We start from the raw sequence: 13,703 nt of genomic DNA on the forward strand, positions 1-13,703 counted from the left end.
CATGTCAATTGACTTTAGTGCGCTCCGAAGGCGTTTTGCTGCGGTAGCAGTAGTAGTGATATTTTGCAAAATCACGGCGCCGTTGTTGTGAGCGGTGAAAAAGTGAGAAGTTCTCCTAACGTAGCTGAGTCCAACGGCGGCGGTAGTGACCCGGTTTCTGTCTACACACGGTAGCGGTCACACGACGGTTACTGACTCTGCACTGCCTATAACAAGCACTCTCCATAATCGGAACGTCTGACAGCAATTTTCAGTGACTGCCTTACATTTTTCTTCAACTTGTCACTCGCGATATTTTGAGAATGGGTGAATTTTCACGCAAGTCTTCTTAAGAGACAGCTGGCAGCACGGTCGCAAGTTGACGGCACTTCAAGCTTGTTGCCACCAGCACACATTTCATACTAAGGTGTCATGTAACGGCGCGCATAGCTAACGACGTGACCATAATTCTACTAACTTCCCAGGGCCACTCCCGCTGTTCAAGCTCGCCTGATCATTATCAGGTCGCGTACAAGGTGATTGATTTGGTTTATTAGAATTTAACGTCCCAAAGCAACTCAGTCTATGAGGGATGCCGTAGCGGAGGGCTCCGGATATTTAGTCCACCTGGGGTTCTTTAACGTTCTTTAAAGGGTTCTTCAACTTACATGCACAGTACAGGGGACTCTAGAATTTCGCCTTCATCGAAATTCAGCCGCCGCCCCCGGGATTGAACCCCCGTCTTTCGGGAAAGGGGTACAAGGGGCAGCAGTGTGGATAGTATCATTGTAGCTCCTACTTTAGGCGGTGCAGCCTTATTATTCTCCTTGGACCCAGAACGTATATTGTGTCAACGATTTTTTTCGAACGCTTAGGATACAATAACCTGGCCACAAATACAGGTGTGTAATATTCCTTGCGGCATTTCGAACTTTCGACTGTGAGTCCGATGTTTAGTTTACTTGAAGCTGCGACATTTCCAAGGCACATGAAAAAATCAAGAACCCTCATTTCTTCAATCTTCAATGTATGTCTCTACGTAGAAAATTCTATTTCGAATGCTCAGAGATATCTAAATATTTGCTAAGCGTTGAAATGCACTTGAGTTTGTTGACCATTTCTTAGGTGCCTCCTTAAAATGTCTATGTACTGACTTCTCCTTTTGAAAAAAAAAAATCCGCAAGAGAAGGAAATAATGCAACTGGAGCCGTACTTAGATGCGAACAGCTCAGTTTCAGAAGGAAGCCGAGGAACAGGTTTTCACGTGGTGAGACCTTCTTCAATGGCTGCAGCGCCTGTGATTTCGTTGTGCAGTGCATCCGATTAAATCATCGAATGGTGGGAGTCAATGAGATAATATGTTATAGAATAAGCGTTCGCAAACACGATATTCACTTGAAAAAAAAAAAACACGTTGTATTATGGGCTTTTACAGGGGCGAAACACTGGCAAGAACGACGCGCAGACAAAGCGGGGGAGCAAGACGCTAGTAACTTCCGGGCAGCGGCGCGGCCTCAACGTTCGTTATCCGGAGCACCCAGACTCCGACACGAGTCGCAATGTTGATTGGTGGAGGGGGCAGGTCGACGAGCACCAGCTGACCAACCGGCTTCCAGGTGAGGCGCGGGGCGTGGCCAATGAGCGAGAAGTGCGTGTTCTTGTTGACCAATAGCGAGCCAAGCCGCAAGAACCCGCTGGTGGGCCACTGCACCAGGAAGGCGTACACCACGGGCCCCTTGTCCGGAGGTGGAGGTGGGGGGACTGTGGGCGCCGGACCCGACTTGGGCCGGAAGAGGCTGTCCCTCTGGTCTAGTCCCGGTGTCGGCTCGGCGGACGGTGGTGGAGGCGGCGGTGGAGGGAAGTCCGAGGTGGTGTACCTAAACGTAATGAAATAAACATATAGAAAGAAGGAACAACAGGAAGATTAACAAGGCAGAACGTACAGTTGGATTAACTATTTCTCAACGTTTGGAAGGCCACCGCCATTGGACTGTGGAAGGCCCCTGCGAACTCTTGCTCGCAGAACTCGAGAACATTTACGCGTAAAGCTCCGCCATTATCATTTTGCGGTTCGAATATTACCTGTCACGAGGGTCGTCGAAAGGCTGATTGGGATGGAGATTAAGGGATTGAATGAGAATAGAGAAGGATAGGAAATATTACTTCAACGTGCCATAAGATGGGACCATAGACGTGGGTTCATTGCGGTACATAAAAAGCTGAGAACTACGCCCACTGCGTTTGTGGATAGGGGCTGTGTCTTTTTAAATATCTAAATAACAATTTTACAGCATTATGGGATTATCGGAACCGAGAGCCTGATCCCGGATTGTGTTTTTCTTTATGGAGGAGACGTAGCGGATAACAGAAATAGAATGTTCTTAAAGCTACATGTTTACTTACACCTTCCTTTTAAAGTGACAAGGCTTCAGTGATACAATTTCATTTTTATTTCATTCCTCTATCCCTTTTGTCTTCCGTCATTTGCTCTAGTGGTGCTACGGCTCCGCCGTCAACCGAATATGTCAACAGGCGCAGAAAGCGCTCCTATCGCTTCCATTTTAACAACAATCAACCCAGCTTTATAGACCTTTTCAAAACCCTCGGAGCAACCGGTTTCCTGCGGTGTGGGGAAACCACGGGGCAGCTTCATAGCTCAGCTTTTCCCTTTTAGAAGATGATGTGTTCCCAGCTGCCTCGAGCAGCCCAAATTCCTATACGACGGCGCCGTACGGTCTCTTTATGAAAACGCTTGTATCAGAGAAGAAAAGTAAAGAATAGACACGTCCTCATTAGTGTTGAATTGCGCACAATATTTATAAAGTAAAAATGCACAAGCCCGGCCAACTTTCAGTTCTCCTGCGGTATTTCCACTTTGATTTCCAGGAGCAGTAGTCCAGTTGCCAGATGTTTATGGACAGACTGGCGGCGTGCAGTAATACACACTTTTCTTTTTTTATTGCAGCACACGTCAGCCAAAGGCGTTTGACACGTGAAAACGCAAGCAGTTTAAGGAAGAGAAGAAAGAGTGGCAGAAATTGCGACAAATAGAGGACGCTGATGAAAGAAGGAGGGCACGGGGGGGGGGGGGGGGGGGCGGGAAGGGGGAATAGACGTGCCACCTTGCGGTGTATGAAGAGCAATCCACTGAAGGCTGCTACAGTAAGCTTTTCTATCTTGCGACATGGCACCGATCCATAGGAATCATGGGATTTCACAAAATTCTTACAGCCCCGAAAAAAAAAACATTACAGTCGCAGAAATTGGGTGCAATTCAAAGGAGCATCTAATGTGCAGTGCTGCTGTTGAATGGCCTCCACTCACTTCGCCAGGTGTGTCGCATGACTGCTTTCTCTACGTATATCCTGGCATAGCCGAGCTAAGCCACTGCCGATTTTTGTTTTTGTTTTTTTTTATGCGTGCATATTGCAATCACTCAGTTCAGCCCTTGGGCGCGGCCGGGCAGCCACCAAACCACGTGAAAAAAAAAGAAAATAAAAAAATGAAAGAAAATGGAAAAAAAAGGGAGAAAAAAAAGACGGCTGAGCATGGTGGCGGTTGCCACCGCCACGTTTCAAAGGGGGCGCTCCTATCCATCCATGCATCCATCCATACGTCACGGAGGAAAAGCTGCTGAGAAAATCGAGTGCCGCCAAGCAATACCTCGCGCAAAAAGACCGCGCAATATGCAACGCATTCTTGGCTTAACCAAGCTAAGCCTGGCCATCTTTTTTCGTGGTTTTGGTTTCCCAGGGGAAAAATAAACGGTAAGAGCGTTGCTTCTCGACGGTCTTAGCCCGCAGCATATTTCCGGGAGAGACCACCGTACCAGACGTCGTTGGACGCTGAGTCGTTCTGGGCAACCCACGGCTTGCTGTTGTACACGGCTTCACCGTGCAGCGCCAGCCAGGTGCCCAGCATGGTGAGGCGCTCCTCGAACACCATCGGGATGCGTCCGTCGTGCGTGGGGCCCAGCGTGATGAGAAGGTTGCCGCCACAGCTGACCGTCTCCACCAGGGTGACCACCAGCTCGTGCTCCGTGACGAAGTCCTTGAGCTGCGCGTTGCGCCGGTATCCCCACGACGGTTTGTCCAGGGTCATCACGTTCTCGAACTTGTACTTCTGCAGTGTCTCTGCGATGCGTGGAAAAAATTGAAAAATTAATCGGCATTTACCCTTGTGGTAATGAGAATTGGGATGGGTGCATTCGGATGGGTGCATTCGGATGGGTGCATTCGGATGGGTGCATTCGGATGGGTGCATTGGGATGGGTACATTCTGATGGGTGCATTCAAAGAGGTGGGCTGTAGTCCATTTTTTCATAGTCGCTTCGTCGCTGAAGGAATGGGAATAAAATTCAGGGGGCACTTTGGCTTAAGAGCTGCAAGACGAAAGCGTTTCCTCGACCACTGTTTTTTTTTGTTTTTTTTTTTAGATTTTATTTTTCATTTAATTTTTGTTTGTTTTCTTATTTTTTATTCTTTTTATGTTAATTATGAAACCCATGCATTCACTAGATGCGCCTTTATTCATGCTCAAATCTTGAGCCTTCGTGGCGGAGTGGTAGCGTCTCCGCTTGAAATGCCAAAGCCTCTGGTTCGATTCCAGCATCGACGCAGTTTCTTTTTAAGTAGTGACGCCGAAACGCGGACAAATCTGTCGAAACGGCTGCCAACACGGCTGCTAACGACAAAGCTTTCGCCTTAAAACGTTGAGATTTTTTCTAATGGATGAGACGTGGCCAGGCTTGATGCGCGGATTGATCACGGGCGAAATGCTAGCGACGAAGGCGAACGGGTTTGTTTTTTTGGAAGAACATAGCCGCAGGCACACTAATGTAAATACGCTGAGCTCGAACATTCACCTTCAAACCGCAATCACTTGCAAATCTACTCAGTCTCTGATGTGGCGGGAATGTTTATCCTGTGTAAACATAACGCACTTCAAGCTAGTTTTCGCAGCTAGAGCACTACATAGAAGATATAAGAAATGTTATGTGCACTATTTATTCTAATTTATATTTAGTTTCCTACTAATCAGCAAGAAGTTTAACATTTACGTAGTACAGAGTCCGCATCGACGCCGCAAGTTAGTCATTAAGAACGGAAAATTGGGATTAATATACCACTGTAGCATATTCATAAAAGTCGATACCCGTATGAATACACGGCACGCCATAAGTTCCCAGTCCACAGGCTCTTCCTTCTAGCATTTATATTCTGGCACTTAATACGCCTATTAAGCTACCAAGGTTCTCAGAGGGGAGAACAATACTTCACCTATCTCCTACCGAGAACCTGAGGTTCTGTGGTGCCGTGACGCCCCATTACACGACCCTGAAAAGGACCCTTTGGACATGAGAACTTTGGGCGCATTCTGTACGTCTCAACTGGTATACTATATCACGTTTAGGCAAAGAAAAAACTTTCTTTCTTTGACTGGTCTTTGCATAAAGAGCTTAAAACATTCGAGAATGAAGGAGATCGGGTACAGTATTTGAAGAAAATTTTGTCTCTTAGAAAAGAAGCAAACATAGAAGCAAGCACTATAAAATGTTTACGTTCGTCATATTGCTAAGAACATTGATTGAAAACTTTTCATTTTAGATGAATATTTACCCATCTCGGTCGTGTATATCACTGGTAGCTAGGCCTCATAATAATCCTTTTCTTTCCAGTTTATCCTCTTTCGTCTCCTTTTTAAGCCTTGGTGAATTTTGGCTTACCATCCGTTACTGATAGAAACCGTATCTGTCGTTTGAAATTCTTTTTCCAGTTAATTCATGGGCAATACAACATTGACATCTCGAAAATTGTTAGTTACTCTAGTGGTTATGCAACACGCCTGAGACATTCTCTTTCCGTAAAACCTTTATCCGCAAGAACGAACTGCTACAAATATTCCTATTTTCCGAGAACCATTACCGAATGGAACAACCTTGCTGGTCATATAGTCGAAGAAAATAATTTGTCCCATTTTGAGGAGCTGCTGCAACAAGTGAAGAAATTTTGAATGTTCGGTTGATGAGTAATTTGTTTAGATTTACTTAATTATATGCTTGGCTCTATGACTGCAGTATATATATTCTGAGGTTGTGAATAGATACAGTACAGTGTGATGTACTAATTTCGTTGCTGTGACGCCTTGTCTGCTGTATTTCCTTTTCTTTGTCCTTTGGTGTTACACAAATCATGTACCCACCTGCGATGGTCTTGTAGTTCAAGACCGCAGTATTCATAAATAAATAAAAAAAATATTACCGGTGTTAGGCCACATAGACGTTGTTTGTAATTTTACGCGGAACGTTCCCTCCGCCCAGCGACAAGCTGGACAGGGCGCACGCGGTGATCCTCAGACAACTGCAGACGCTCACGTACCCCAACCCGGAACTATACCACAGGCTTTACCCCGGTACATACCCGACAAATATATGCAAGGTCTGCAACGCCAATGTAGCCACTTTAACTCACATGCTCTGGGACTGTAATAAAAACCTTCACGGTGCTAATTCCGGAACCCTCCCGCCGCGGTTGGCCGCTGCCTTGCGCAGCCCCAGCCTCGGGGACCAACTCTGGGCCGTCCAGCAGGCCCGCGAGGCGACGGCGAGGCAGCGCCTCGACGTCCCCACGTGGGAGACCTAAGGCCCCGTCGGCGAAAGCTCTGCAGGACTATGAATAAAGTTGTTACCAACCAACCAACGAAGCATTAATGCGCACTTTATCGGGTAGTATTTGGGGGGACAGAATGTTCAGGAAACAATACCTTTTTGCTTCCGCGACCATTTCCGTAGAGCGACATCCAATTTTTATCATGAGAAAGCTAAATAAATGAAAATATAAACGCGACACTGACGGTTGAAAGTTGGTAAGGACAGAAATCTCGATCTCCATTGCTACAGCAGTAAAAGAACATGTGTTTTCCTATGTGTAGGCAGCCGAAGAATTTTTTTCTGACAAGAAGTGCATGTTCAGCGCGCAAAAGGAAAGCTGCTTCGATTACGACCGTAGAAGCTCCTGCAGCACTCATACTGCTTGGTTTTCTTTACGTAAGGTGTTCTTGCTGTAAAGAAAAAAAAACTTGTTAGGAATAAAACTAATTCGCGCTGTAACAACAGCTGCATCTGTCGCGGCATTCGCAGCGCTATCCAGTGGGTGATGCAATGAAAACACCGTTCCTCGTGAGGGCGCAATCGGCCGTCGTAATCATTGCCGCGCTGTATGGCGTCTTTACTGAAGTACAATACCTATCCAAACTACGATGACAATGAAAGCTCTGTAAGAGACGCTTTGCTATGTTTCCGCCAATACTTTCTATTTAGTAAGGAACAGCAAAGTGACTGTTCTGGCCATGAAAAAAAAAATCCGAAGGTGTTCTGAATCCATTGCGTTTATCGGGGGTAATCATCAACTGCGCAGTACCTCCCATTTGGTGCCAGGCCTTCTCGGAGCGAACGCAATGCCACGCCCGGGCGTTCGCTTTCCGCAGAGATTGAGTACTGTAGCATCGTTCGCACCGCCAGGCACCCACACTAATGACCCGTGGTATTAAAGGTGGCTACCTTCTTGAAGACTGGAGAATTGGTCTTTGGTTTTTGAGGAAAGGAAATGCCGCAGTAACAACCTCGAATCTCGGAGGCCACCCAAAGTGCTCTTCAGAGTACCTGAACTGCAAGACGAATTCGCCAGTGGTTGCTGTGGCCGATCGGCCAAGTGTGCCTCTCTTTGAACCACAAATATAGTGCAAACGAAGCTGCTGACGTCACGTGAACATTCGTTACACAGGACTCCTGAAGTTCATCATGGAACTGCCTACTATAAATGCTGAAAATTTTCATGGGATGCTTAAGGTTCGCCTTAAGGGTAAAACGCGATAGTGTTATACCCTTAAGGGTATAACACTATCACCCATCAGAGGCTTGAGGTGCGCTTTGCGAATAACAATAATAATATATTCATTTGCTTTCATTATATACATGATGGGGCTTCGTGGAGCAAAAGCAGCCGTAAGGCAGAGACTCAAGCCCCAATACTTGCAATGGCAAACGAGTGACCACAGATACAACCAAAGAACATGTGAATGCAAACATCACAGTGCATTTGTAAAGAATGGGCATCAAAAATAAACATTACACAATAGTAATGAATAATGTAATAAACAAAATGCATGGTTTTGCATATAGGTTAAAAAGAAGCAGAAAAACAAAGAAAAAGCATATTACAAGGACTCAGAATACGATGTACACATTTTTCTTTTGGGCATCAAAAATAAACATTACACAATAGTAATGAATAATGTAATAAACAAAATGCATGGTTTTGCATATAGGTTAAAAAGAAGCAGAAAAACAAAGAAAAAGCATATTACAAGGACTCAGAATACGATGTACACATTTTTCTTTCAAACGCTACAGCTTCTTTCTGTGATAAAATATCATAGTCTCAAGGTTATTCTGGATTTAAGAGAGGAAGTGTAAAAGTAACTCCTGAAATGATGGCCCTGATGGGTAACTATTTAATTGGGACGAACTATTGAGCAGGCGGGGCAATCTATTTTCTAACGTGTGTAATGTGTATCACTTAGCAGCGTCATTCTGTAAATTCTTAGATCGCGGACAGTCCCAGATCGCGGTGAAAGTTAGCGGGGCACACCGCCTTGTGCAGTAGGCGCGAACCCACATGTCCATGCTGGACTTACTACTCTGTTCCATCCATGAGGCACAATTGGAGGTCTACGTACAGGAAAGATTCAACTCCACTATCCTTTCCTCCAATTGTTTCCATACCCTTAATTTTGACTGTCATCCACCTAAAATGCTATCGATAGACAAGACGTACGCAAATTTTAAGGTGAAAGCCTTTAATGCTTCATGCTGTCGTTAGCAATCCGTGTCGGCAGCTGTGTCTGCGTCCGTGTCGGCAGCCGTGTCGACAGATGTGTCCGCGTTTTGACGGGTGTCCACCGAGATATGTGAGACAGTTACTGCGTAATTTCCTTTCCTCAAATACAATTTTCAGTTTCTTCATTACGGCCGCTCTTTCTTCTTTCACTGACACTTCCTCCCTTCCTGCACGGTGCGGTTGAGGTGTCCACCGAGATGACAGAGAATTACAGCGCCATTTCCTTTCCTCAAAAAAGCGTTGCGTTCAAAGGGCAAGGCAACGCGCCGAACGGATGGTGGCGTTCCGTGAACTCCCTGGCCGCGCTACAACACGCTGTCGCGTTCCACTCCTAAAGGCGAAACTTAAGCGCCATTAATTAGGTGTCAATTAGTGCTGAGTTATTATTCAGTAATTAGTCATTAATTACTAATTTGTCATTACTTCATCATCAGTCATGTGTGACGTCGTCCAGTGGTGCCGTCACCAGTGTCACATAGGCAAAGTGGTGCGGAAAACGATTTCGCCTCTACGCACTTTAGAGAGTCAAAGTGCCCGCTGAATTTTTTCCCAACTGCTTCTCTCAGCGTCGTAAAGCGAACATGACTTAGTTTAATTATTCTAAAGGGCATTTCTTCCCTTCGTCTTATTCTTATAACTGCATTGTGGACATAGAGCACAAATCCAAGTCCTTCCTTCTTGGTTTTGTTGCTAGTCCTGTTTTTTGCTGTTCTTTTTTTTCAAGCGTGCGCCAACCTGTGATTCGGACGCCAGTGTTACCCTCACGGTAACAGAAGCTGGACGCACAACCCACGTGCAGTGCCACGCAGCAGGGTCCACTTCGAGTGGTTTACGTGCGCCAAGGGTCATTGAGACCGCACTCCACTGCACCCGGATGTCACGTTGACGTAGTGAATGGTGCCTGTACAGAGCACTCGATCCGGTCACGCGTGCTCTCCTGAGCTAGACCTACGCACTCGTAATGATACTCCTTTGCTGCTCGCTACGCGCAGTGGAGTGGCTTCCTTGTCGTTGAGCGACACTCTCCATTCACCATCGAGCATCTTTTGACAACCCGTTAGCAACGGAAACCATCCAATGGAGAGCAGCTATCAAGACCTCTCCGCCATCCTCACCGCGACTAATGTCGACTGACAACCACGAGCGGCCGTAATCGTGGGGGGGGGGGGGGGGGGGGTCATCTGTCTGTCTATCTGTCTGTCTCTTCCTGCCGCAGACTGAGACGTTTTACCTGTATTTATTCAGGCGGAAGCCTTTAATGCCTCATCGTTGCAAGCAGGAGTTGTCGACAGAAATGTCACGCTTTTCAGTTGGTCGAAATGGTCCTGACGTCACAGTGCGCGAATTTCATACGGGGCCAATTTTACTTTGGCTAGTAACCAGGAAACCAATTAAAGGGATCGTATAGTGATGCTCCAAGTAAGTGGGAATGAGTTTAGTTCATTCCTTAATCACCCAATTAGCCTAATAAACCTTTCTAATCAGACCAGATAAATAAAACCGAGTAGGAAATTGGTCGAGTTCGGGAATCGAACCCCAGTCTCCAGAGTGCGAGACGAGCGGGCTAACCACTCCGCCACGTCAGCTTTTCTTTCTTTATTGCACTTTCACAACGGGTACAAACAAATAAAACATGTCAGCAACACTTGCACTGACACAGCAAGTTAAATTTTTTTCAGTTCAACCAAGTCATCCAGCACATTTAACCAAGTTGGCTGATCAGGCAGTGCCTGATACACTTCCCTCAGACGTATGGGAGGCCTAGGAGCAGATGTGCTCAAAAGGGATAAAAGAATGCCAGTTTACCCATCTTTGAAAACTTTCTTCTTCAAACTTCACACCGGAACACTGTCGGTAAAAACATGGATGCATGATAAAGGACTCTTTGTCCCTTGGTCAACAGATTGTTTTCTATGTAAAAAACCTGAAACAATAGATCCCTCCGCCATGTCTGCTCGATGATTTGGAATGAACAAAGGCGCGTCTAGTGAATATGATGTCTTCGTTCACTCCCATCTTCCTCCCTTCCCGTTACGGCGAGGTTCGGGTGTCCACCGAGGTATGCGAGACAGATACATTTCCTTTCCTCAAAAACCACTTTATCGAGCAAGGCGTACAGCCGAATGGGCGATGGCGTTCTGTGGACTCCCTGGCAACGTTGCAAGACGCTGTGCGCGTCGCTCTTAACATCTTAACAACACAGTGTCACGAGCAGCAACACCGCGCTTAAGGCCTTCGCCTCACCGCACTTTAGGTGAACAAAGGGCGCCCCTGAATTTTTTAGGCGGAAGCCTTTAATGCCTCATCGCTGTAAGCAGGAGTTCGACAGAAATGTCACGCTTTTCAATTGGTCTCAATGGTCGTGATATCACACTGCGCGAATTTCAAACGGGGCCAGCTGTACTTAGCCTAATAACCATGCGACCAATTAAAGGGATCGTATAGTGATGCTCGAAGTGAGTGGGATTGAGTTTAGTTAATTGCTTAATTACCCAATTAGCCTAATTAACCCTTCTAGTCAGGCCAGATAAATAAATAAAACCAAGTAGGAAATTGGTCGAGTTCGGGAATCGAACCCCGGTCTCCGGAGTGCGAGACGAGCATGCTAACCACTCCGCCATGCTAGCTTTTTTTTCTTTATTGCATTTTCACAACGGGTACAAAGAAGTAAAACTTGTCAGCAACACTTGCACTGACACAGCAGGTTAAAATTTTTTCAGTTCAACCAAGTCATCCAACACATTTAACCAAGTTGGCTGATCAGGCAGTGCCTGATACACTTCCCTCAGGTTAGGTTAGGTCAGGTCAGGTCAGGTCGGGTCGGGTCGGATCGGGTTGGGTTTGTTGGGTTGGGCTGGGCTGGGTTAGGTTAGGTTGGATTGGGTTAGGTTAGGCTAGGACAAGTGGTATCTTTCGCCTAAATTACTAATAAGTGGCTGAGTGGCGAAAATTCATCAGCTACTTGTTGATAGTAACAGACTTGAGAGACGCAGGTGCGGTCTGGTTCTACAAGAAGCCAGCTGCGCGTGCGAAATGGCAGATGTGTGCGTGCTTGGCAGCTACCGCCACTCCGCCATGCTAGCTCGATGGTTTGGAATGAACAAAGGCGCGTCTAGTGAATGCGGTGTCTTCGTTCACTCCCATCTTCCTCCCTTCCCGTTTCGGCGAGGTTTAGGTGCCCACCAAGATATGCGAGACAGATAGATTTCCTTTCCTCAAAAACCAATTTACCGACGAGCAAGGCGTAGAACCGAACGGGCTATGGCGTTTTGTGGACTCCCTGGCAGCGTTGCAAGGCGCTGTCGCGTTTCACTCTTAGAGGCGAAGGCTAACATCTTAACAACGCATCAGTGACACAAGCAGCAACAACGCGCTTAAGGCTTTCACCTCACCGCACTTTAGCTCAACAAAGTGCCCCCCTGAATTTTTTTTTTGTATCCCCTGTAGTTTTTGTCTCTACGGCTTACTATCTGTCTGTCACATTCCATTGCACGAGCTCCGACATGTAGTTTTTTTGTATCCATCAAAGTTTCTTTCTGTCACTGGGTGTATATAAGAAGCTCCCGCGAGCAACTATACTTCATCATCATTATTACGCCCACAGCTAGGCAAAGGCCTCTCCCATACCTCTCAATTAACCCGAACCTCTGCCAGCTGCAGCTACCTTATACCCGCGAACTTCCTTATCCCATCCGCCTATATGTGACTTTCATCCGGCCCCTGCTGCGTTTGCCTTCTCTTGGAATGCAGTACAACTATATTTAGCCGGGACAAAACATGCGCACAACCTCGTGTGCTGTGTGTGCTTAGGGCCTCCTCCAATGAGGCCCCCAGGCGAAGGCTTGCCTTTCTTGTTCCTCTCTTTCCCCCTTTTTAATACCGAGCAGCTCTTCTGAAGAAATCACCAGCAGCCTTTCCCGCATCAAAAGCTCTCCACTTGCACTCAAACGGCGCCCACTTCGCTCTCCGGAATGATGTCACGTTTTCAGACGCGTGAACAAATACTCCTGCCATCCTCCAGCGAGCAAAAGAAAGATTGACCTGCCTTGCTCGCACAGAAGACGCGCCAATATTGCACCTTGCACCACCTGTCTTCGTGAAAGCAATCTTACATTGCCACGAAGAGTTCTTGAAGTCTACCCTGGGTTTATTCCTTTCTTCTCTTACTTACGACGCATATCAGTGAGCTTCGCGCTACTTTGCCCACTTTCCCATACATGCAATGCCCGACAGCACTTTTATGGCAGGAGCCGCAAAATTCCTTATTAGTTTTAGCGCATCAAGCGGACAACCTTTTGACGCTTGCAATATAGAGGCGCCACCTGTGAGCGATGAAGTGAGCTATTAGTGGCGCCCTGAAATCCTTTCCTGTGCGTGTCTGCGGGGTTAAATTTGTTTCTATCTGGCGAGTGGCGTTGCAACTCGAAAACTCTAAAATTTTTATCACTTGCTGTTACTGCTTTCGCATAACGTGGTCAATGGGGAATCTTGGCAAGCAGTTCGGCTTAAAAAGCTCTGCGCAGAACACAAAACAACAGGTGGCGACGCAGTTCGCGCTTCTAAACACAGATGGCGTGACCAGCTTCACCAGCGCGTCGGAAATTCAAATTGGATGCCAATATTGAGCAGACAGGATATACGGGGCTGCGAAGTTATCGCTTGCAAAACTGCAACGCTACACTCGTGTACGGTGTATTTAATTGAAAAATGTAAGCGCTTTTTTAACGGTCTAGGCACAAATATGTGCCAGCGACAACTCCAGACTTTCAGCTTCACAACGCATAGGTTAAGCCTCGCTTGCGCGAGGTGGAAAAGGTGACAAACCAG

At 46.6% G+C, this 13,703-nt stretch overlaps 1 protein-coding gene across 1 annotated transcript in view; it reads right to left on the reverse strand.

The window, feature by feature from the left end:
* Nucleotides 1-1,445: 1,445 nt before the first annotated feature.
* Nucleotides 1,446-13,703, reverse strand: part of LOC149348216 (alpha-L-fucosidase-like) — a 63,642-nt gene continuing 51,384 nt past the window's right edge. The window contains exons 7-8 of the mRNA XM_089588007.1: nucleotides 3,809-4,112; nucleotides 1,446-1,856 (exon numbers count right to left, since the gene is read on the reverse strand). Of these exons, the coding sequence (XP_089444133.1) occupies nucleotides 1,466-1,856; nucleotides 3,809-4,112 (695 nt within the window). The 3' untranslated portion in view covers nucleotides 1,446-1,465. The remainder of the gene's footprint in view (nucleotides 1,857-3,808; nucleotides 4,113-13,703) is intronic.

The sequence above is a fragment of the Amblyomma mixtum genome, chromosome 4, assembly GCF_055824585.1.
Source record: "Amblyomma mixtum isolate Tamu chromosome 4, ASM5582458v1, whole genome shotgun sequence".
NCBI classification, from domain to species: domain Eukaryota; kingdom Metazoa; phylum Arthropoda; class Arachnida; order Ixodida; family Ixodidae; genus Amblyomma; species Amblyomma mixtum.